We start from the raw sequence: 24,004 nt of genomic DNA on the forward strand, positions 1-24,004 counted from the left end.
AGACTATTCTCTATTTTATACCTTTCTGAATTATATAAATGGCCCACTGTGTGCAAATGTTATTTTTATTTAACAAATTTTTAAAAATACATGATAGTCATGATATTTCATCTTTCATCTGTGAGGCTTTTGTTGCTTTAAAAGCATATCGAATATTTATTTGATGACCTCTGGTATAGGCAGGTTGAGTTGCTGAAGGTCTCAGTCATAGCTTTTCATTAGTCATTGGTTTGGGGCCTCTAAGAGAGAAATGTGGAAGGAATGAGTTCCTAAACTGGATGTAAAATTTGTTAGGAAAGCCAAAACATGGTCTCTTGGTTGATGCATCAGAAGCATCTCATAACAATATTCACCTTGTTTTCTTCTTTTTTTCCCCCGAATGTAGATGCCTAAAGGCACAGATGACACTTGGGCCCAAAAATTGTACAACACACATTTGAACAAATGTGCACTCTTTGAGAAGCCCCGTCTATCAAACAAAGCTTTCATCATCCAGCATTTTGCTGACAAAGTAAGGAAGTTTTATTATCTCTTTTCTTTTTGAATACTTAAGCTCAAAGAGGAAAAAAATCAGTAGTCAATAGATAGCATTTTTTTCTTTGCTGAGCTTGCATTCTTTAGCTCCGTTTAGGAAAAGTAAGCTTAAGTGTTGGCTTATTGGTTTTCTCTTTCTTTAACCTAAATGAGATTATATTAAGAAATAAATACATGTTTACAGTCCTCTATCTATAATTCTGAAATCCAAGAAACTCTGAAATCCATGTCTTTTCATAATTCATTTAGTGGCTAAGCCTGATTTTTGACCTGAATTAACCTGAGGTTATTTATAGTCTTTATTTATACCAGTTAGGCTGGATATTTATATATTTCAATGTAGAAATGTTAATATGTTTGATTACAGATTGCTGCCTCAGATTCTGCTAAAAGATTCTGGGTTCTGAAACCCAATGGTTTCAGAATAGAAACTGTGGACGTGTGTCACCCTCTGTGATTGATTCAGTGGGTCCCTACTAATGAGGCATGCAGACTTGCTGCTTCACAGGTTCTGTAGTATACTCAGAAAATCTGGAGCTATGACACTAGTTTATATTTCCAGGAGGTTGTGGGGTGGCCTTCTGGTAAGCTCCCCATGGTCCCCTTTAGGAACCCTTTAGGAGGGTTTTCCGAGTCTGTCCTGCTCCTAGCTGGAGACCTTGGAATGGCTTCAGGGCCACCTAACGGCTTTGTGGTACAGGCTGGGGACTCTGAGTGGTAGATGGCTGACGTCTTCTAGAAGCAGGGAGAGTCCATTCTCACGTAGTTCTACTTAACCGGATCATACAGTGTTTACCCAGCCTCCATCTACATCTATCGTCGCCACTTCAACTTTCTGCCAGACAGCCATTTGTTCCTTCTGACCCTCTCTCCAGCTTTTATCTCTTCTCTCCCAGAGGAGACTTACCCCTGCGGGACGGTGAGCTAGGTTTGAAGGAAATGCAGTGGGTCAGCCTTGGAGGAGCTCTCTTTGGCCTGCATGAGAGAAGAGAACAGCTTCTTATGAGTCTGCTTACCCATGAACTGGGATGATCTTAGATCACAGTTAATCAGCACTGCCACTCTTCCCTAGGAAAAACAATATTTGGGGAGTTTTACTCTAGAGTTAACATGCTTCTTACTAAGAATGGTACTAGTTTCTTAGAATAAAACTAATGATAACACTTCACTGAGAGCCCATCACATAGCCTGAGCCTAATAAATATTTTTGTTGTTGATGACAATCATATCTATTCAAAAGTTTATTAGCTAAGGAGATTTTCCCATGTGTTTTCAGGTGGAATACCAGTGTGAAGGCTTTCTGGAAAAGAATAAAGACACTGTTTTTGAAGAACAAATTAAAGTTCTTAAATCAAGCAAGGTAACCATGTATAGGCTTTCTCCAATCAGGATATATTCATTAAAATGTTTCTTATTTAAGCATTAGCTTTTTAACAGTAATAATAATTGTTCTAACAAAATCAGCTTTACTGTTAGTTTTCTATTTATCAATACATGTGTCAGGTCCTGTTTTTTAAATGCCTTACAAGTGTTAACCCACCTAATCCTATGATGAAGTGATATTATCATTACTCCCATTTTACAGATGAGGGAACTGAGGCAGGGAAACTTCATAGCTAGTAAGTTTTCAAGCCAAATTATTGATAAAACCCAGGCTGTTGAGCTCAGAGTCTGCACTCTTAACCACTATGCAGTGGTGTTTTATGTGAAATGTTTGCCTCCACAGCGGTTATAGGCTCTCTTGTGCCTTTGTGAGAGACCATGAGAGAAAACATTTTGTTGTTGTTGTTGTTTTTGGCTGTGTAATTTTGAAGGGATACGCTAGAGACATGGCCTTAAGCATTCCATCCAAATAAAGATTGACCTCTGGATCATTGAGTGCAATTTTCAGGTATGGTCCAAAGCACTTTGAAATTATTCTTCTTAGGTATAGATACCAGAAACACTGCTTTCTAGTGGGAGCAGAATATTCCAGATTGCAAAGAACTATGATGGCTCTCTGAGGTTAATCCCAACCTCCACCCTTTGACTTTCTTCAGGAAAGTATGGGGAGCGGAGCACGGCTCACTTTCATCCTGTAGGGAGCAAACCAGAAAGCTGGTTACTTACATTTAACAAAGTAAATATTCAAATATTCAGTGAAAGACTAAAAATATTCATGTGAATTCTTCCGGATTTCCGACCAGCACTTTTTGTTTTTCTGGTTTATTCTAACAAAATCGTTTTAACTTCAATGGAATGTTATATGAACATTTTTTTTTTTTTGCGGTACGCGGGCCTCTCACTGTCGTGGCCTCGCCGTTGCGGAGCACAGGCTCCGGACGCACAGGCTCAGCGGCCATGGCTCACGGGCCCAGCCGCTCCGCAGCATGTGGGATCTTCCCGGACCGGGGCACGAACCCACGTCCCCTGCATTGGCAGGCAGACTCTCAGCCACTGCACCACCAGGGAAGCCCCTATATGAACATTTTGACTCTTGTTTTTGGAATAAAAACTTTTACTTTCAATTATTTTGGTAAAAGAAAGATGATGTAAGGACCAAATTCCAGTTTTAACCCTCAGAAAAGAATGAGTCTATAGTCTTAAATGTCTGTAGAAAAAATCATTTTTTCATTTATCCTCTTAAGCCCTGGACATTAACACTTTATACCTTATAAGAATGATGTATAAGAGAAAATTCTCTCACAGTGCCGATCCCTGATTCAGTTAAAGATTATAAATCATTTTAGTTTATGAATACTGATGAAAACCCTGGAATTCTAGTGTTACTACTCTAAATAATTTAGCTGACACAGAACATTCACAGGTTCTCATTCCCCAGGCACCCATAATCTTTTGTGTCTTTTTTCTGACCTAACTTTTCTGACTGGCTCGTGGCTCCTTAATTTCCAGAAAGTAGCTATGCATTCTGAGGAATCATTTGGAGTGACTGCCAGTCTATATAGCACTGTTGCAGTTGGGTGGAGGTGGTGTGAGGTTTACATAGCTTAAAGGCCTACACTGCTCCCAGTCAGCAGAAACCCAACCCAAGCGTATGAACTTTATGTTTTAATTTTTCTGCACCTGATAGGAAGCAAGTGTAACCTAGTGTTGATTTGTCCTCTTGGAAGTACTAATTTTAGAAGATCAGTATTTGTGTTATGTGTTTTCAACAGAATTTTTTTTGTGGTAATACAGTGTGGGGTTCTGTTTGTGTGTATGTGTTTTGTCTTTTATTTTTCTTTCTTTCATTTTGCAGCTTCTAGCCACTTTAAAAGGAATTAAGGTATAAAAAAACTTAACAGAAGGTGTCTTAATTTATGTTTTCCCACCATAAAGATATCTGTTGCTACATCAAATAACAAGAAGCACATAAGTAAATTGCAGCTCGATGAAATACTACTAAATTGCAACTCTACTAAATGTCACTAAAAAGAGTTATATCCCCTACTTTCCATGTTGCTAATTGATGAAGGGAAGCACAGTTCATCTACTGAGTTTATGCCTCAAATCTCTCATCTGTAAAATAGAATCATGATAGTATCTACTTTCAGAGGTTGTTATAAACATTAAATAGGTTGTATTAAGCCCTTAGAGCAGTGCTTCATGTGTAAAAAGCTCTTAGTGAATAATGTTGTTGTTGTTGTTACTGAGATGATTTCCCACATCTTTATGAAGCAGTTACTTGGATTCTTCTGTCTTCTTTAACACTCTTTCCTAGACATATAAGTTCAGTCTGAAGCAATTCAGAGCCCTGTCTTAAGCATAGACAGATCAAAGAAACAAGATGGAATGTCCAGGCATATCTACCTACTTACATATTTGACTTTCTGTTTATCTGCCTTTCTCTCTTCAAATGAAGTTGGCCTCCTCAGTCAGTGGGGAATGGCTAAATTTTTCAATGAATGATTTAAGAAAATTGGGGATTTAGCAAGGTAAACAGGTAAATGAGATAGGCAGAGGAGTTAGGTAATAACCGCTTAACCAAATATTTAGATGATATCATATCATAGAGTGGTAAGTGCTATAAAGAAAGTAAACAGGGCTTCCCTGGTGGCGCAGTGGTTGAGAGTCCGCCTGCCGATGCGGGGGACACGGGTTCGTGCCCCGGTCCGGGAAGATCCCACATGCCGCGGAGCGGCTGGGCCCGTGAGCCATGGCCGCTGGGCCTGCGCGTCTGGAGCCTGTGCTCCGCGACGGGAGAGGCCACAGTGGTGAGAGGCCCGTGTACCGCAAAAAAATAAATAAATAAATAAAAAGAAAGTAAAACAGGGTACCAAGCTAGAGAGTGACTAAGCTTGGGCAGAGGTGAGGTGCTCCACCAGCCACAGTGGTCAGGAAAGGCCTCTCTGAGGATGTAACATTTGGGCTGTACCCTGAATAATAGCAGACAACTGTGTCAGTGGAAGAGCAAGTGCTGAGAGGAGTGCTGAGACTGTATAAGATGGTTGTGTTTGAGGTCCGTAAAGAAGGCCAGTATGACTGGAGCATGGTAGCTGAGTAGGATGGGTAGACAGGGGCCACTTTCTGGAGGGAAGTGTGGTAAAGAGTATAGATTTTATTCCTGTTCCTGTGGAAAGTCTGAACAGTTTTCATATGGGGAATGATATGCTACTGTGTGGAGATATGGTGGGAGGGCTGGGGATAGGGGGGTAGTAATCTAGGGGACAGATAGTGGACTGAGATACTGAAATTATAGCAGTGGAAATGGCTTATGATTTGTGGGTAGAGTTGACTGGTCTTGTTGATGGTTTGAGTATGGAGAGTGAGAGAAGGAGAGAAATTGAAGATGACTTCTATGTTTTGGGCCTGAGATGCTGGATGGATAATGGTGCCACTTACTGAGGTGAAGACTTGTAAAAGATCAGGCTTCAAGAGAAAGAATCAAGAGTTCTGTCTTGGACTCATGGATATGGAGAACAGACTTATGGCTGCCAAGGGGGAGGGGGTTGGGGGAAGGATGGAGTGGGAGGTTGGGGTTAGCAGCTGTAAGCTACTATACATAGAATGGATAGACAATGGGGTCTCGCTCTGTATAGCACAGGGAACTATATTCAGTATCCTTTGATAAACCATAATGGAAAAGAATATGAGAAAAAAGAATGTATATATATGTGTAACTGAGTCGCTTTGCCGTTCAGTGGAAATTAGCACGATATTGTGGGTCAGCTATGCTTCAATTAAAAAAAAAAACAGTTTTATCTTGGACATGTTTTGCCTGAGATGGCAATTAGATAGTCAAGTGGACATGTCATATAGGAAGTTGTAAATGAAAGTCAGCAGGTCAAAGGCAAAGTCAGAGTCAGTGATATAAATTTGGTAGTCTTTAGAACTAGATGGCATTTAAAGCAGTAGGACTGGATAAGATTGCTTAGGGAGAACAAGTAGGTGAAAAATAGTAGAGAGTAAGGCATTCCAACTCCCAGAGACTGGCCTGAGGAAGAACCAGGAAAGAAGTCTGAGAAAAATGGCCCACAAGGAAGCAGAAATACTGCCTAAAGAAGAAATTGTAGAGTAGTTTCTAATATGACAATGTGAAATGTTCTCTTATTTTTTTTTAATGAAAACTCAATGTAGAGAATTTTAAATTTATAACTTGTATGAAGAGGAAGACATATATATGCATCTATATGTGTGTATGTGTTCTGAACTCTCAACACTGAGTAGTTTTCTGGTAGATATTGTAGAACTTCAGTTAAATTGTAACACTAGTGGTGAATATGATATTTCAAGCCAGCTCTATTAACCATTTCACACAGAAGAGAGAAAAACAAAGTTTAGGTAGGCAGCGCTAATGTAGAGCTAGCAATTTACTCAGAAATGACAGAAGTGTGTCAGATAGATCCTAGAGTCTTTGGCCTATTATCGAATAGCCTTACATCTTAACTCTGTGCTGAGTTTTCAAATCAAATCTATTAGGAACTCGTGTTTTTCCCCTTTGTGATACAAGATAATGGTAAAACGTTCCCCTACCCCCACCCCCTGCCCTGCTTTGTAGCTAACCAAGCTATATGTATTCCGTAAAGCTAGGGATACATTCATTTGTGCAGCAAGCAACCATTATTGGTATGTCATGTATAACAATTTGTTATATACATCATGAATTGTATCCTAAATTACCCTTATAATGGATAGATACATTATACCAAATGAAATTAATTTTGTTTTTAAATGAAAGAACTCTCTTAAGAAAATTATTGCTTCTGGAGATATTCTGAGTTTATTAGATAAATAATTGGCTGTTGCAGTTACACTTTGACTTATAAGAAGGATTTATTTTATGTATGTGGACTGTTTCACTATTGTAAACATATGTACGTATATCAAAATGTTACTGTCGATTAGTTTGAAGTCTCTTTCGTTCCATAAAATGTCTTCCAACCACATTAAATTATACTATCCACCCATTTATTAACTACCAGATCTTTTAATAGCCTTTCATTTCCTTAACCTGGTAGAACACAAAATTGATTGCAGATTATGCAGTCATGCAAAGCTTACAGGATACGGGCAGGGTTTCCTTTTACTTTTTTTCCCCAATAATGCACATTACTTTCTAAAAATTACTGTTAATTCATGATTTTTTAAAATCTTATTAAATTGTAGAACTAGTTCATGACACCCTTTCTGATGAGATTTTCAGTGATAGTTTTTAGTTGGTACTCACCATTTGAGTTATTGGGTAGACAGATGAAGCATGATGATAAAACATTTGGTGGAACTGATGTAATAAGACTTTCAATTAGTATGTTGCTCATAAAATAATTATCGTTTAAAACCAGTAAAATGGTTAGAGCGGCCATTTCCTGTGGATTAAGATTTCAAGTCTCAGTGGAGTAGTTTTGATTTTGTTTTCCCCCAAATAAGGTTGTAGAATTACTGCATTTTTTCCATCTATATTTTTGTAGCATTGATGTCACCTCCCTCTCATATTTTTGGCTCCTAACATAGATACTGATTATTTCTGGAATGTGACTCTGAAAGGGGTTACTTAAGGAAGGGAATCACTATGGATTGCAAATCATCATAGTGTTTCTGCGAAGATCTCCAATTGAGTTTGGGTTTAGAGTGTGATTTCCTTTTACTGTTTTTGACTCAGTTTAAGATGCTACCAGAATTATTTCAAGATGATGAGAAGGCCATCAGTCCAAGCTCAGCCACCTCTTCAGGGCGCACGCTCCTTACCCGCACTCCTGCAAAGCCCACCAAAGGCAGACCAGGCCAGGCAGCCAAAGAGCACAAGAAGACGGTGGGGCACCAGGTGAGTTCAGGGAGCCGCTGCTGCAGTGCTACTTCCCCTCTGGCTCAGCTGGAGCCTCAGGTCTTCTTTTGTCAGCCTCCCAGGTGGGGTCCTCAGGTGAGGAGAGGCTGGAGCTTTCACTGTGAGAACACAGAACACTGTCCACTCATACTTCTCCCCTCCTAACATAGACCCGTAACTCTGCTTAAGCTTTCCCAAAATAATTTTCTCTACATTTTAATTCTTCCAGTACATATCCTCCCTCACAAACCACTGCTGCCTTTGTTTTGTTCTCTGGTTGTTTCCTCTCTGGATTTGTACAGCTCCTTCAGCCCAGGAACCGTGCCCTCTGCTTTCTTTGATGTTTTATGCACCATGGGGACTGGGAAACATGACACACGTGCTTAGTGCCTGAACTAGGGCTGGGGGCTTTGGGCAGGAGGCTGAGTGCTAGTCAGCTTGTTTTCCTGAGCAGATAGGAAGCAGGACCTGGCACAGGTCCACAGCCCCCAGTATGATCCCATGTCCCTAAAGGTAACCCCACCCTGGCTGTACTCTTCCATCCTCTGCCCCCCCCCATTTCCTATACTCTTTTAAGCCATCTGCTACTTTTTTCAGTATCATACAGCAAAATTCCTACTGTACATGATTAAATGACCTTAATATCTTTAAAGCAAGCTTATATTTTTAGTCAAAGTTTTAAGTGTACAACATAAAGCTACAGAAATCTATATTAAAAGGGTGGGTGGAAGAATGAACTCTAATGTAATGATGATAATGATGTGTGATAATGATGTGTCTAAGTAGGTTCATCAACTGTAACACATGTACCACTGTGGTGGAGAATGTAGATAATGGAGGAGGCCATGCCTGTGCCAGGGTAGGGGGTATGGGGGACATCTCTGTACCTTCTGTTTGATTTTGCTGTGAACCTCAAACTGCTCTAAGAAAATAAAGTCTATTTTAAAGAGGCGGGGGCAGTGGTGGTGGTGGGAGGAGCAAGAATATCTGTTTGGCAGAGTGAGCATGTAAATGGTAGGGTTTAAGCAAATTTGAACCAAAAGCCCTAGCAGCTCCACTGTTGAGGGCTGGTCAGGTTCACAGGTGGCAAAGTCATCTCCACTAGTGTCATCTGAAGAAAATTTTCAGTTGTTTTATGTCATCTTTGACAAAACCTTGATGCCCCTTTCTGCTCTTTTTCATGCAGTTCCGAAACTCCCTTCACCTGCTTATGGAGACCCTGAATGCCACTACCCCTCACTACGTTCGCTGTATTAAGCCTAACGACTTCAAGTTCCCATTCACGTAAGTATTTCTCAACTGCTGAATTTAAAGTATCCATATCTCATAAGGATTGCCAAACCAGCAGCAGAGAAAAAATACTTAGGTAAATCTTCATGCCTTGTAGAGGGAAACAACTAGTTAACAGAACTTTTTCCGTTTTTGTTCCCTTTTAAGAACGTGAAAACAGGGAATTCCCTGGTGGTCCAGTGGTTAGGACTCCACGCTTCCACTGCCAGGGACCCGGGTTCCATCCTTGGTCGGATCAGGGAACTAAGATCGCACAAAGCCTCACGACGTGGCCAAAAAAAAAAAAAAATGTGAGAACAAATTAGTAGTTGGCCTTCTGATGATTTTAAAAGTTGAGATCAACCACACATTTCTAGTACTATTTTCTATTTGTAATTTACTTCATTTCAAGATCTTTTTGGTTAACTTGGGCTTTAGTTAAAACCAGAGCTGGGTGAGATAAGGTTGCTTTGGCAAAGGCTCACAATCATCCCTGCTACTTTTCAACTGTTGAAACTATCAGAGAACGTCTACTTTTACCAAACATCTTGTCCTGTGTCAAATACCATTTGTGAGAGGAAGTTTTTTCCAAAACGGAAATATTTCTCTAATTTTGAAAGTAATGCATGCACATTATAAAAACAATTTTCAGGAAATATAAAGTGGCGTAAAAATAAATGAAAGAGCATTTCATTATACCCAGAGAGATAATAAGTATTAAGTGGCATAGATCCTTCTTGATCATTCCTTCCCTGCTATATGTGTGTGTGTGTGTGTGTGTGTGTGTGTGTGTGTGTGAGAGAGAGAGAGAGAGAGAGAGAGAGAGAGAGAGAGAGAAGAGAGAGAGAGATTAATAAAATGGAAGGGATCATGCTGTAATTGTTGTTTTGTATCTGCTTTCAACTTACGGGTGTTTTCCGTGTTAGTAAATACAAATCCACATCATCATTTTAATGGCTACATCATATCCCATTATATACACATAACACCATTCTTTTAAATTATTCCCTATTGATGGCCATTTGGGTTATTCCTATGGCTATGATAAACATCTTTTGCCAAACATTTTTATATATTTGCCTGATTATCTCCTTAGAATAATGTATTTCTAGAAGTGGAATTTGTGGGTCAGAGATTAGGCACGCTTACCAAAGGCTGTAATAACTCCCACTCCGCAGTGTGTGCGTGCTCCTTTACCTACACCCATGCCAGTCTTGCCCTTGGAGAGTCGACCTTAGACTGCAGGGCACTTCTCAAAGACTGTTGTATTCTTCTCATTGCCAAGAAGCCCTTTCTGGAGGAAGTGAGAAGCTGGAAGATGCTGCCACGCCCTGGGTGACTTCCCTGGACAGCCCTAGGGGCCATTACCTTCTGTCAGCCAACCGCATCTCCCATCACCAACAAAACACTTGAGAAGATAGCGCAGCAGAAGCCTCGGATAGGTTACTCAGGGCTTAACTGGGGCGTAAGAGGAATCATCATCCCGTAAGAAGCAGGCCTTGCTACTTCTTCTTTTAGTGTCAATTTAACATTAAGGTGCCGTTTATCTAGAGTGAAATACACATAAGATATAATATAAAATATTTTTCACTGACATGGACACTATTAATGCTTAGTATGTATACACTGAGTTGAATAGCTTTTAGAACACCAATAATTTTTTAAAAATACCTGAATGGGGCATATTTAATTTGTTCTTCTTGCTAGAGAAATCTCCAGGGCTGGCCAGTCTTTATTCCAGGGGAGCTCCATGGTGAACTAATGAGTTATGAGAACAGCTAGTCAGGCCAAGGCACGTAATGAGCATGGCAGTGCAGAGGAGTTTGGGCTTTTTAAATACGTTTAATGGCATTTCTTATAAGTTTGTGGTATGTATTTTTACTGCTAATGGTCTCTTCCCCTCTCTTACATGGAGTTTTCCATTCTGATCACTGTTCCAGCTTTTGAATTTTTTTTTTCTAATTTATCCATTTGGCTCTTTACAAAAGAATTCAGTCTCTGGACTGAGGAAAGTAGTTTGTGGCTAGAGCCACGCTTCTTTGTGTATTAATGATTTCCATTTTTACACATAGGTTTGATGAGAAGAGGGCAGTACAGCAGCTGAGAGCGTGCGGTGTCCTGGAAACCATCCGAATCAGCGCAGCAGGTTTCCCCTCTCGGTGGGCTTGACATTTTTCAAATATAAGGGATCCTAAAGGGGGAGGTTCCTGCTTCTTTAAATAAGCTGACATGAGTTTCTTTTTATAGGTGGACTTACCAAGAATTTTTCAGCCGCTACCGTGTCCTAATGAAGCAAAAAGATGTGCTAAGTGAGAGAAAACAAACATGCAAGAATGTTTTAGAGAAACTGATACAGGTAAGAAAGATTTTTCACTTACCTTTATCGGAACAGATGTTTGCCAAAGGCCTTGTGATTGTAACCTGTGAATGTCCTAGGAATATCCATAATACTACTAATCCGGGTTATTCAGGGGTGGAAAGGTGCAGAGGCACACTGTCTTGGAGGTCAAGGTTCCCTGTCTTTACGATGGAAGGACTAGTAAAGATGATGGTCCAGTATCAAGATACAGGATGGTGAGGCCTGGACCCAGACTTGAGACACATTCTTTTTATTTATTTATTTATTTATTTTGCGGTACGCGGGCCTCTCACTGTTGTGGCCTCTCCCGTTGCGGAGCACAGGCTCTGGACGCGCAGGCTCAGCGGCCATGGCTCACGGGCCCAGCCGCTCCGCAGCATGTGGGGTCTTCCCGGACCGGGGCACGAACCCGTGTCCCCTGCATCGGCAGGCGGACTCTCAACCACTGCGCCACCAGGGAAGCCCCCAAGTACTAAATTTTTATTGAAAATTACTTATGACAGACACCAAGCCAGATGCTGTGTGATTAAGAAAAATAAGTCCTGTCCTCAGGTGACATAGCGTGTCTTGGAAGTTAATGCATTTTAAAGATAAGTATAATATACCTTAGTGTCTGTCAAATGCTGAGTGAGTGAGACAAGAAATCAACGGAAGACAAAGCCACATCTGCTGTGGGAAGCAGGAACTATTTCATGGAAGACATGTATTTTGAGTCAGGCCCTGAAGAGTGGGTAAGATTGTATAAAGTGGAAGGAGACTATCCTACTAGGGAGCAAGGAGCAGAAAAGCATACTGTTCTCAAAAAGCAGTTAGAGTCGGATTTTTGTTTTTGCTTTTGCAGTAAAAAAAACGGTGCATGGGACAGTAGGGAATTGGTTAGGAAATGTGGGTTGGTGTTTGAAGAGACTTGCATACCGAGCTAAGGCGTTCACAGACTTTAGAATGCACCAGAGTCACCTTCAGGGCTTGTTAAACTTCAGAGTGCTGGGCCCCGCCCCTAGAACATCTGATTTGGTAGGTCTGGGACGTGTCCAATAATGTGCATTTCTAACAAGTTCCCAGGTGATGCCGATGCTGGTTTGAGGACTACATTTTGATAACCACTGATGTAGGTTGTAGAGAATTTAAGACTCATGAGATGCTGTTTAAAGAATATTTTCACTTATTTGACACTAGGTTGGATGGATTACCTCACTTTGAAGTAATTAGTCATAATTATTAGCTATTAACTAGATGTAATATCTCTTCTTTGGTGATAATAACTTTATTTTTCTTGAAAGCACTTAGGCCACTTTCCTGGTAATGTGTAAAAGAATCTGATACATTTTGAATCTGGCCTAAGTCCTTTCTAGGGAATGGAGAGCAGAAAGTAGGGAAAGCCTCCTCCCCCAGACTGCTCCCCCCTGCGCTTGGGGCCACAAGGTAAAGGAGTGCAGGCTTGGGGGCGAGGGAGAGAGAGCTGAGATGAAATGGGGCAGGGAGAAGGAGACAGGGAGAGGGAACCACTTTCTAGCTCTTCCAGCTAGCCTCCTTTGCAAACTTTATTGATTTAAACTGAAACAGTTTTAGATATATGTGGAGATTTCTGATGTTCTGTTTTCATGTACAAGATAGGAAATATTTGCTTACAGTGAAAAGTGATTTTCTCTGTTTTCACTTAGAATTTCAGATCACAGTATTGATTAGTATAAATAAATTCTACTCTTCTTTTGATATAAGATGGTTAATAACTTGCATGCTTCTAGATAAGTTGGATCAGAATATAATAGACCAAAAATAGCATCATATATATCTGTGTTTACTGCTCAGCTTTGTTTATAATCAGAAGTCAATGAGCATTATAAATGATTACATTTTTGTAAAAGGAGTTTTGAAATTTGTAGGAAGATTTACTGTTGATAAAACCAAGAGATAACTGTTGAGAAACTTAACTCTTATCATGAATATGCAAGATTTTTTATCTTTTAGTTTTTATTTTGTGTGCATTACTTCCTGCCTTTTTCTTCATATTGGTGTTTTTGTCCCTTCAGCTTTCTCATGGAACACACAGCCCGATGTAATTCTTACAGCCTGGGTCAGTCAGAGGGAGTGTCAGCATCTCCATTTCCTTGAGATATTTAAAATACAGACAAGCAAATAGTAGCTGCCTATAACCCACAACCAAGTTTTGGGCCTCATTTAATAATTCCAGGTAGAATAATTCTGGAAAATAACTCTTAACCTGCAGTTTTCCTTGAAGTCCCTTCTATTTGCTCCACTTGCATAGGATCAAAAAGCTGGCTCCATTAGTTAATTGTGATGTAGCCCAAGTTTTAGCTAATAGTTTTATCCCTTTACTAATTCTGCTTTTAGACATATATTTTCTCTTTAAAATTCATTTATCTAGTCATCATTTCTACTTCTGAGTATACAGTTTCTTCCAAAAATAGGACAAGGACAAATACCAGTTTGGGAAGACAAAGATCTTTTTCCGTGCCGGTCAAGTGGCCTATCTGGAAAAATTGAGGGCAGACAAATTGAGGGCTGCCTGCATCCGGATCCAGAAGACGATCCGAGGGTGGCTGCTGCGGAAGAAGTTCCTGCGCATGCGCAAGGCTGCCATCACTGTGCAGAGATACGTGCGAGGCCACCAAGCCCGATGGTAGGTCTCCTGGCAGCATGTCCACTCTGGCTCATGGGCAGCGAAGATTGGCGGGCTCATCTGATTGATTGTCCAAACTAGGACAGTTTTGAGTGGTCACCCTACCTGAGAAGGCAGCACCTTACCTCTTCTTAGGTCCAAGGAATTAACTCATAAGACAGTTAAATAGAATACAATTTCACTCACCTTTGTGAATGATTCAGATTGAACCTCAAAAAAATAATTAAAAATTACTGCCCACTCATGTCCTCAGTATTTATTTTTTATACATTTATATGGGCTTGAAGAAATCATCTGTAAATTAGAACAGTCATGAATATAACTAGTTAATAATGACTCTGTTGAGGAGTTTGGGGGAGCAGTTAACTGAGAAGGTGTAGAAGAGAGTTAGTTACACTTACGTGTGATTACGTATTAGGATAATTTTATTTAGAGATATCAAAAGACATGAATTAATGGTAAAGAACTTGTGCCCAAATGGATAGATTAAGGAAAAACATCGTGCATTAGCAATGGATAGAGTTAAGAAGGCTGGGTGATAAGTAAGTACAGGATTACTGTGTAAGCTCGTCTGCTATGTAAAGGGGACATAGCCTGGGGTAATGAGCACAGTCCTAGAAGGAATAAGCCTTTATGACCTTCGCTTTCTGTATTGTAAAATCAAGTAATATGGGACATCCCACTTTTCAGGGTTAGGTAAGGCTCAAATGAGATAATGGATGCACAGATATTTGGGGGATCATCAAATAACTATACAAATATAAGAAATATAAATGTTGATTTAACATGTATGTTATTAGAATAATACAATGGAGGTGCTACTTATTCTGCCAAAGATATTGGTGATTTCAGCCTCTACAAAATGTATTCATGGGTTTTTCTGATTACTGACTACGCACCACTCTTTCTCTGGCCAGTTATGCTAAGTTCCTGCGCAGAACCAAGGCAGCAACCATCATTCAGAAGTACTGGCGCATGTATGTAATCCGCCGGAGGTACAAGATCTGGCGGACTGCCACGATCGTCCTTCAGTCTTACCTTCGAGGCTACTTGGCCAGAAATAGGTATCGCAAGGTGAGGCCTTGTTTTCAACTTTGTTTATTCATTCCATTAACGTTAATCAAATTCCATGTCTGTACAAAGTGCCACGGGGGCTCCTATGGATGTAGGAGTCATATGGAGACAACCAACAATTGAAATACATTTTTAAATATTAAATAAGCCACATATATTTATTAACATGATGTTGAAAAAGAAAATTTACTTTTTTCTTCCCCTGTCTGTAATTTGAAAAAAAAGTGAGTATATTAGTTTCCTGTGGCTGCTGTCATAAATTACCACCAACTTGGTAGCTTAAAACAACAGAAGTTTATTTTCTCACAGTTCTGGAGGCAAGAACTGTGAAATTAAGGTGTCAGCAGGGCTGCTCTCCCTCCAGAAGCTATGGGGGAGAACCCATTCCCTGCCTCTTCTAGTGCTGGTGGCCACCAGTATTCCTAATAATTGTGGCCATATCACTCCAGTCTCTGATTCCATCTTCACATCATCTTCTCTCTGTGTCTAACTTCACTTCTTTTGTCTGTCTCTTATGAGAACACTTGTGATGGATTTAGGGCCCACCCAGATAATCCAGGATAATCTCTCCATCTAGAGATCCTTATCTTAATCGTATCTGCAAAGGCCCTTTTCCCAAATAAGGTAATATTTACAGATTCTTAGTATTGGGGGCCTTTATTCAGCTGACTGTGGTGAGCTTTGAATAGGTAAAAATATTGGGTAGGCCAAAAAGTTTGTTCGGGTTTTTCTGTAACATCTTACAGAAAACCCAAACGATTTTTTTTTTTCTTTTTTTTTTTTTTGTTGCGGTACGTGGGCCTCTCACTGCTGTGGCCTCTCCCGTTGTGGAGCGCAGGCTCCGGATGCGCAGGCTCAGCGGCCATGGCCTACGGGCCCAGCTGCTCCGCGGCATGTGGGATCCTCCCGGACCGGGGCACGAACCCGCGTCCCCCGCGTCGGCAGGCGGACTCCCAACCACTGCGCCACCAGGGAAGCCCCGAACGAACTTTTTGGCCGACCCAATATATGGCAGATGAACAGATTAAGAATGAAACAACCTTGGAACAATTTACCATGGTAAAAATGAAATCAAATATAACATCAATGTGGTCAAAGTTGTATTGACTGGAGTATTATGCTCTAGAAAGTTTTGACAAATAATCTTTATGTCTAGCAATAATCATCATGGCTATAGACAGTGGATCACCAGATTAGTCTTAGTCATCACCTCTAACAATATATGATCTAGTCGATGAAAGTTTTTCCTCTTTCATTTCGGCAAGGTTTCGAGTCTGTTCTTTAGAATATAGCCCTAATAAGCCAAAAATACAGTCTGGATCTTGGAGCTCTCTGGGCATCACTGTTAGGAGTGTCAGTAGAGTGATGTGAAGGACATTTCTCTAATCACAGGCAGTGATTATGTGGGTGTGCCCTAGGCCCTATTCATGTATTTATTTTATTTTCTTATTTTGAATTAATTTTATATAACAAAGAAAAATGGAATGCTAATGAGGCTTGAATGAGCATATTTAATAGCTATGTTTTGAAGAAAATTTGAAGACTTAGCTACTCCAGGTCTTTCTGCCCACGCCTGCTTTATAGTCAGATGTTCTTTCTCTTCAAGCATGAGCTTTCAAGGGAGGGAAAAGCCTTATTAAACTTGACCTTTTAGATATACCAAACCAGTTACCCTCCTGTTTTCCTCACTACTCTCCTCAGGAACATCTGAACTGGCGTGTGAGGCCTTTGGTTTAGCAGTAGCAGTCTCTAGCTAGCTTAGCTCCCAGTGTGACTGGACATAGTAGGGGAGGCAGGTTAGAGACCGGCTCGTGTGTAGGCCAGTAGTACCCCCTTAGTGATCCTTCTAGCTGTGATTCCAATCCAAGCTTCCCCCAAGCTTTGGGGGTCTTAAAGTGAGAGCAAGTGTTATTTAATGTCTCTGACTCACCGATGGAAATGAGATTGAGAATGGAAGCTCTAATTATATACTGTTTCCATTTGACTGAAATTAGAGAAATGGACCAGTATCTGAAGTTACATGGGGAGAAGGAAATGGAACAGGAATATTGGCATTAATACCTTTGCCTCTGTGTGCTGCTTGAGTTTTAAAGTCTGAAAGCCTTCAATTTGCCATCACTGAGTCTTATCCAGTTTGTCACTAGTCATGCAGATAAGATAGGTGGCTCCCTTGGGATTGTGTTGTTGAGTGAGAGCTCAGGATGCCCTGCCTCACTGCGGCATGATGCACGGTGACTGCACGTAGTGGGAACTGAAGGCTGCCTTAGCATTAGGAAAACATCCCAAAGGGACAGCCTTGAGTTGGCTGAAGATACTATGAAGGTCTCCTAAACACCTGTGTTTATTTTGTATTTGTTGGCTTTAAACACAACGACTTATTTCTTAATTGTATCCTCTAGGATGGCATATGTTTTTCATGGTTTTTCTCAGCTACATAACCTAAAAATAGGAACTGTTCTTTTAATGATCTTACTAAACTGCTACCTATCTGAATAGATGGTTTCAGAGATTTTTTACATTTAAAAAGTTTCATAAAAGATACATTGTATCCATTTATAATAATCACTAATAAGTACTTAATCAAGTGCATACATTTAAACATTTATATCACACAAGACTTATTTTGTAATATCGTAGACTTGAAAGGACATCAAAGTTTTGCTAGTTCAACCGTTCTTAAAATTTAAGAACTTCTTCCCCATCATTCCTGGAAACTGTTTACACAATCTCTGCTTGATGATCATTAGTGACAAGAAATTCATCTCATAAGGCAATCTTATTTTTTAAATTTTATTTTTATTATTATTATTTTTTTGGCTACATTGGGTCTTCATTGCTGCCTGAGGGCTTTCTCTAGTTGCGGCGAGCGGGAGCTACTCTTCGTTGTGGTGCACGGGCCCTAGGCAAGTGGGCTTCAGTAGTTGTGGGACGCGGGCTCAGTACTTGCAGCGCGTGGGCTTCAGGGCACACAGGCTTCAGTAGTTGTGGCACACGGGCTTCAGTAGTTGTGGCATGCGGGCTCAGTAGTTGTGGCCTGAGGGCTCTAGAGCACAGGCTCAGTAGTCGTGGCACACAGGCTTAGATGCTCCATGGCGTGTGGGATCTTCCCAGAGCAGAAATCAAACCCGTGTCCCCCTCATTGGCAGGCGGATTCTTAGCCACTGTGCCACCAGGGAAATGCAAGGCAATCTTATTGTTATAAGTTGTTTATAAGTTTAGGGCAATATCTTTTTTTTTAAGAAAATACAATATAAAATTAAGATTTGTTTACTTCACTTTATCTTCTTTTTAGCTTTCCTTTTAAAGTTCTCTCCCTACTACCTTTGAATCCCGTAAATGGATTTGTGCTGCATTTATAATAGCAATGGGAAATCCTCACTAGGATGGTATTCCTCAAATATGGCAAACAAGAGTGTCGTTTTTTTGTTGCTGGGGAAAAAAATCAATAAATCAGTAATAAACTTTGCAGTACCCCAAGTGTCGTCTTCTACAGCCTGCTTACTGGCCATACCCCATGTCCTCAAGCAGAGACCTAATGCACAGTGACATGGTATCAGCAGTAAGGGTAGTGGGTAAATCTCTTATTTTACTAGCACATAGTTCACAGGGTACCAAGTTCTGCTTATTTTCTAAAGGATCACCTGTTGCTTATAGAAATCATAGAGCAATAAGAAACCTAATGCATTTTTTCTTTCTTTGTAGACTAGTTTTCTATTTAGTAATCTGGTACCTCTTATTTAGACAGCTTCTATCTGTATACTCTATTTATCATCATATATATACATGTAATCATACATATGACATGTGGATATAATACATATTTTTATATATGTCTCTGAAATTTCCTCTTTTTTTTATAAAATGAGTTGAGTTTTTAAAAAATTTATCTTTATTTTATTTATTTATTTTTGGCTGTGTTGGGTCTTCGTTGCTGCATGCAGGCTTTCTCTAGTTGCGGCGAGCGGGGGCTACTCTTTGTTGCGGTCCGCGGACTTCTCATTGCAGTGGCTTCTCTCGTTGCAGAGCACGGGCTCTAGGCGCGCGCGCTTCAGTATTTGTGGCTCGCAGGCTTAGTTGCTCTGCAGCATGTGGGATCTTCCCAGACCAGGGATCAAACCTGTGTCCCCCTCATTGACAGGCAGATTCTTATCCACTGCACCACCAGGGAAGCCCTCAAATTGCCTTTTAAAGACTACATTTCAATCACCTTTTAAAATAATTTTGTGCTTCCATATATTTGTGATAAATACAATCCACATAATACATTGTTGCTTCAACTTTTATGTCTTTCCCTTTAGGTAATGTGTGGGTTCTCAGCCTGACATCCATAGGTTGATAGAGTTGAATATTGAGTCTAGTCCAGGGTCTGACGTTACTTGCACTTACCCTCTTCTGCAGATACTCCGTGAGCACAAAGCAGTCATCATTCAGAAGTGGGTCCGGGGCTGGCTGGCTCGCACCTACTACAAGAGGAGTATGCACGCCATCATCTACCTTCAGTGCTGCTTCCGGCGGATGATGGCCAAGCGCGAGCTGAAGAAGCTCAAGATCGAGGCCCGCTCCGTGGAGCGCTACAAGAAGCTCCACATTGGCATGGAGAACAAGATCATGCAGCTGCAGCGCAAAGTTGACGAACAGGTGTGTTTTAAACAGGAGTCCTGAAAGTGCAGCATGCCTAACAAAATCCACTGGGGTCATCTTCAGCATTGTCCCCTCTTGACTTTACCTTTCAGTCTTCGCAAAAAAAGTAAAATAATAATGGCATTAATGAATGTGGAAATAGTGACAAGCTCATAGGTAAGATTATAATTGCAAGGACCAAGGCAGGAAATTATTTTCGAGAACACAGACAGGTTTACTAGCACTCCAAACAGTTAGGACCGAGAGTCATATTGTACTTTATATTTTACAAAGCTCTTTCATCATTATCATTCATTTGTGTATAGTGTATTGTTCCTTTTACAGATGAGTTGTTTAGCATTGAGATGACAAAAGAAGCAGGAAAATGTCCATGCTTCTTGGAAATCTGCAGTCTATTTGCAGAGATAAAAGTTTGATTTCTTAGAGATAGTTACCAAGTAATATTTTAGCACATGCAAATGATATAAAGGTAGTTAGTAATACATAAATACTAAGGATGACAAAGAAAAACAGAAAACAGAATGAAATAGGATTCATCAGAAAGGTTTTCTGAGTGGGAAGAGGAGTTTCCAGATGGTAAACAAAGGGATTTGTAAGAAACTTGTGATTTTTGAGGCCATTTTATCATTCTTATGCATCACTAGCCGGCACGTGGCTTTCAGTAGCACACTGATTTGTTTTCAAAAGCAAGTATAGATTTTCCTATTCCTGGATTAAGAATCAAGAAAGAGAATTTACTGTGGGAACTCACCTTGTGACTATGAGAAAATCACATCTATGTTGCTCATCATGTAAAACAGAAATAATTGTGCCCATTCTCTCTTTGTATCACTAAGAGGGTGCTGATGGTGTTATTTTAAATATTGTCATTAGTAATTTTGGTTAGATACTATATCAGCACTATGATGATATAGCATGAATACGATGAATAGGCATGGTTTTCTCACTAAATACATTTGTGGTGTGTATATTTACTTTTTGTCACTTATGTGTGTGTTTAAAGAACAAAGACTACAAATGCCTCATGGAGAAACTGACCAATCTGGAAGGAATATACAACTCTGAGACCGAGAAACTACGAAGTGACTTAGAACGTCTTCAACTAAGTGAGGAAGAAGCTAAGATTGCTACTGGACGTGTCCTCAGTCTGCAGGAAGAAATTGCCAAGCTCCGGAAAGACCTGGAACAAACTCAGTGTGAGAAAAAATCCATTGAAGAGTGTGCTGATAGATACAAACAAGAAACTGAGCAGGTAGGAGCTAATGTTCATATCCCCATCTACTCCTTCCACAAAGGAGTTGTGCTGTCATCTTGACCTGGCCCTTGTGGCTCAATATTGGTTTCAATCGAAGGTAAACACACATTTCAGTTGGTTTACTGTTCATTATTAGTGTTTCCCCCAAGCAGCTGTTCCATATGCTGGATGAGTACCTATAGGTCTTTTAGTAAAACCTTTTACTCTCCTAAAGCAGAGGCAAAGCAGTGTTATAAGAAGAGAAGTGATGGCCAAGAACCTTCTATACACCCTTTTTCTTTGAATGAATAGATCTGTGTGGAGTGTAGACTCTTTTTTCTTCAGCAGGTTAAAGGTGATTAAGAAGTAAATCACAATGAACTGTCAGTAGCTGATAGTAGGGATCTTTATGGAAACCTGCATTAAGACTGTTTTGAGAAGTCCAACAGGAAAAAATCCAAATGTCTGCACACCGATCGTAGCCAAGAGCTGCTATGCAGATAGAACAACAATGAAAATGCTTACAGATTGACCAGTGCTTCCACACTACAAATTTGTATTAACTTATATCAAAACTTTATTAAATACAGAAAACACTAAGGTTCTCAAGCAGTAATGAGATGTATTGGTTAAACAAAGTAAAGATACCTCAACATAAGGCTTACTGGAAAAAAGTAATAGGTTTTCAGAGATTCCACTAGTATTACCATCTTTAAATGAAAACAGAGTTGACTGATGGCTGTAACTATGGCAAGAATCCCAATATGCTTTTTCCTTACTGACTTCTGAACCTTAACAGCAGCTTATACAGTAAGAACCTCGAAGGAACTTAGACACAATTCAGGTAGGATAGTGTAGCTAATAAAGTTGCAATCCTTCCATGGTATTCAGGGTCCTGATAAAATAATCCCTTCTATATCTATAGCAGATCTGGGCTCTGATCTGGAAACAGCAGTGCTATTAATATGTTACTTTGACATAGCAAGCTTGTTCTCTCAGAATTCAAATATGTATCCAATGGGATACTGTTGAGGTTTAAGATCTCTCTTGTGCTCTCTCTCTCTCTTTTTTCCCCATTTCCTGAGTCCCTGGAAGCTTTCCAAATTCCTCCGAAACTATAGAGAATTAAGCTTGGTAGGAGTATTCTCGTTTCCTTTTCAAAGTCAAGTTCATACCTTTCTCGTCTGATAGAATAGTATACCTGAACATATTCAGATTTCTCCTTTCGTTTTATTATCTGCTGACTTCACAAGGATAGCTGTAGGCACTACCATTAATTCTTTTAGATGGAGTGTGATAATGAGGAAGAATGAAAAAATTTCCCTGTGAGAGCTAGCTTTGTGGTCTGGAAGGCTACATTGCCAGTTAGCCTGACAAAGGAGCCTAGAAGGTCCAGCAGAACTGTGGTTCTTAACCAGGAGTGTATTTCAGAATATGCTGGAGAGTTTTTAAAAAGATACCTGCCCAAGCTCTGGGAGTGTGGGCCAGGCACATGTATTTTGAAAAAGCACCACAGGTGATTGGTTGCATACCCTGACAAAGAGCAGCCTCTCTCAAGAGCACATAGAGAACTCAACCTTTCTACTGAGAGCAGACGTTAAGACCTTATCAGCACAGAGGGAAGACACTGGACCATCAGAAGGAACACCTTCTGGCCTGACTTGTGCAGTGGCACAGTGCTGTAATCTCAGTTCCCTGTTCTTCAGGGATCCTTAGTCAGAGAGCCCGCTTTCTCTGTCTCTGAAGTCCTAAACTTTCTCTTTATTAGTAAAGCTGTTGCTTTAAGAGTCCCTTGAACTTATGCTTAGAGAAAGGAATTCACATTTCACTTATAACAAGCACACATTCTATTCCAAAGGTGAACTGTATAAATTATGAACTTAGCAAAGTTTCCTTTGGTTTTGATTTTTGCTTCCTGAGAATCCTTATCCAACCAGGAAATAGAAAGTTAAAGGTCAATATTTTTTTATTGTGGTAAAATATGCTTATATGTAACATAAAATTTACCATTTTAATCGCTTTAAGTGTACGGTTCTGCGGCATTAAGTGTATTCACAGTGTTGTAAGGTCAATGCTTAAATGTGGAATAAAAGTTTACAATCTTGCAAAACTCTTGAAAGGAGATGAAAATGAAATTCTCTTTCTCAGGACAGAGAGCAGGGAGCTTCGGAAGGTCTTCAGTGAATTTCCAAAACCAAAATGCCTTTCATATTTTTCTTAACCTCTGTAATCTCTCTGCTTGAATCATGGGTACACATAAACATTGCATTAGGTTGTTGGTGTGAAAAGGCATTATCATTGCTTCAAGCGCAAATGCTTACTAGGTGCCAGGCAATTGCTAAATGCTCAAGGTACAAAGTAAAACAATAACAGCAAGTCATTTTTGTCCTCCAAGAATTTCTAGTCAATCAGGGAAGTAAAAGTAAATCATTTATAAGGGCTATAAAGAGGCATATTCAGGGTCCTGTAGTAGCCCAAAGGAGAGACATATAATTGGAGGGAGTTTCTGGGAAAGCTTTCTGGAGGGTAATGCTAGAAACAAGTTTGAAGGATGACCAGATATAACTCGGCAAAGAAGTGAGGCAGTGAGATGTGGAAGTAAGGAGTGACTGCTGTATGTGTGGTCTTTGTATTCAGTATCGGGCTGCCTCTGTCTGTGGCAGCCATCTCAGTTTATTGTTTCATTTTATAGTTGGTATCAAATCTGAAGGAAGAAAATACTTTGCTGAAGCAGGAAAAAGAGGCCCTCAATCACCTTATCGTGGAGCAGGCTAAGGAGATGACAGGTAAGCCTCATGTGGGCCCAACCTACTGCACTCCAACCAACCTCAGACCAAAGGTTTATAAGTTACAACTTTGCTTAGACTGTCATCAGTAAATTTGCAGAGTTCTGGAGGCAGGCACTCTAAATATTTGGTTGAATTAGTTGGTGAACTTGTAAATCTGGTCTCCCTATGTACAAATATCAATTCATATTAGTCAGTATCATGGGACTTTTAAAAAAATTGTTCT

At 40.1% G+C, this 24,004-nt stretch overlaps 1 protein-coding gene across 5 annotated transcripts in view; it reads left to right on the forward strand.

Annotated features, from left to right (window-relative positions):
* Positions 1-24,004, forward strand: part of MYO5A (myosin VA) — a 181,425-nt gene that overhangs the window by 103,862 nt on the left and 53,559 nt on the right. For all 5 annotated transcript variants that reach the window (XM_089907185.1, XM_022579515.3, XM_022579518.3 and 2 more), the window contains exons 13-23: positions 386-511; positions 1,811-1,894; positions 7,613-7,774; positions 8,961-9,058; positions 11,116-11,202; positions 11,291-11,399; positions 13,832-14,043; positions 14,961-15,117; positions 19,516-19,755; positions 20,762-21,010; positions 23,685-23,778. In XM_089907185.1, coding sequence (XP_089763311.1) covers positions 386-511; positions 1,811-1,894; positions 7,613-7,774; positions 8,961-9,058; positions 11,116-11,202; positions 11,291-11,399; positions 13,832-14,043; positions 14,961-15,117; positions 19,516-19,755; positions 20,762-21,010; positions 23,685-23,778 — 1,618 coding nt within the window. The remainder of the gene's footprint in view (positions 1-385; positions 512-1,810; positions 1,895-7,612; positions 7,775-8,960; positions 9,059-11,115; positions 11,203-11,290; positions 11,400-13,831; positions 14,044-14,960; positions 15,118-19,515; positions 19,756-20,761; positions 21,011-23,684; positions 23,779-24,004) is intronic.

Source organism: Delphinapterus leucas, chromosome 2, assembly GCF_059928025.1.
Source record: "Delphinapterus leucas isolate spDelLeu-1000000601 "Yukka" chromosome 2, BTC_Dleu_Yukka2, whole genome shotgun sequence".
Taxonomy (NCBI): Eukaryota; Metazoa; Chordata; class Mammalia; order Artiodactyla; family Monodontidae; genus Delphinapterus; species Delphinapterus leucas.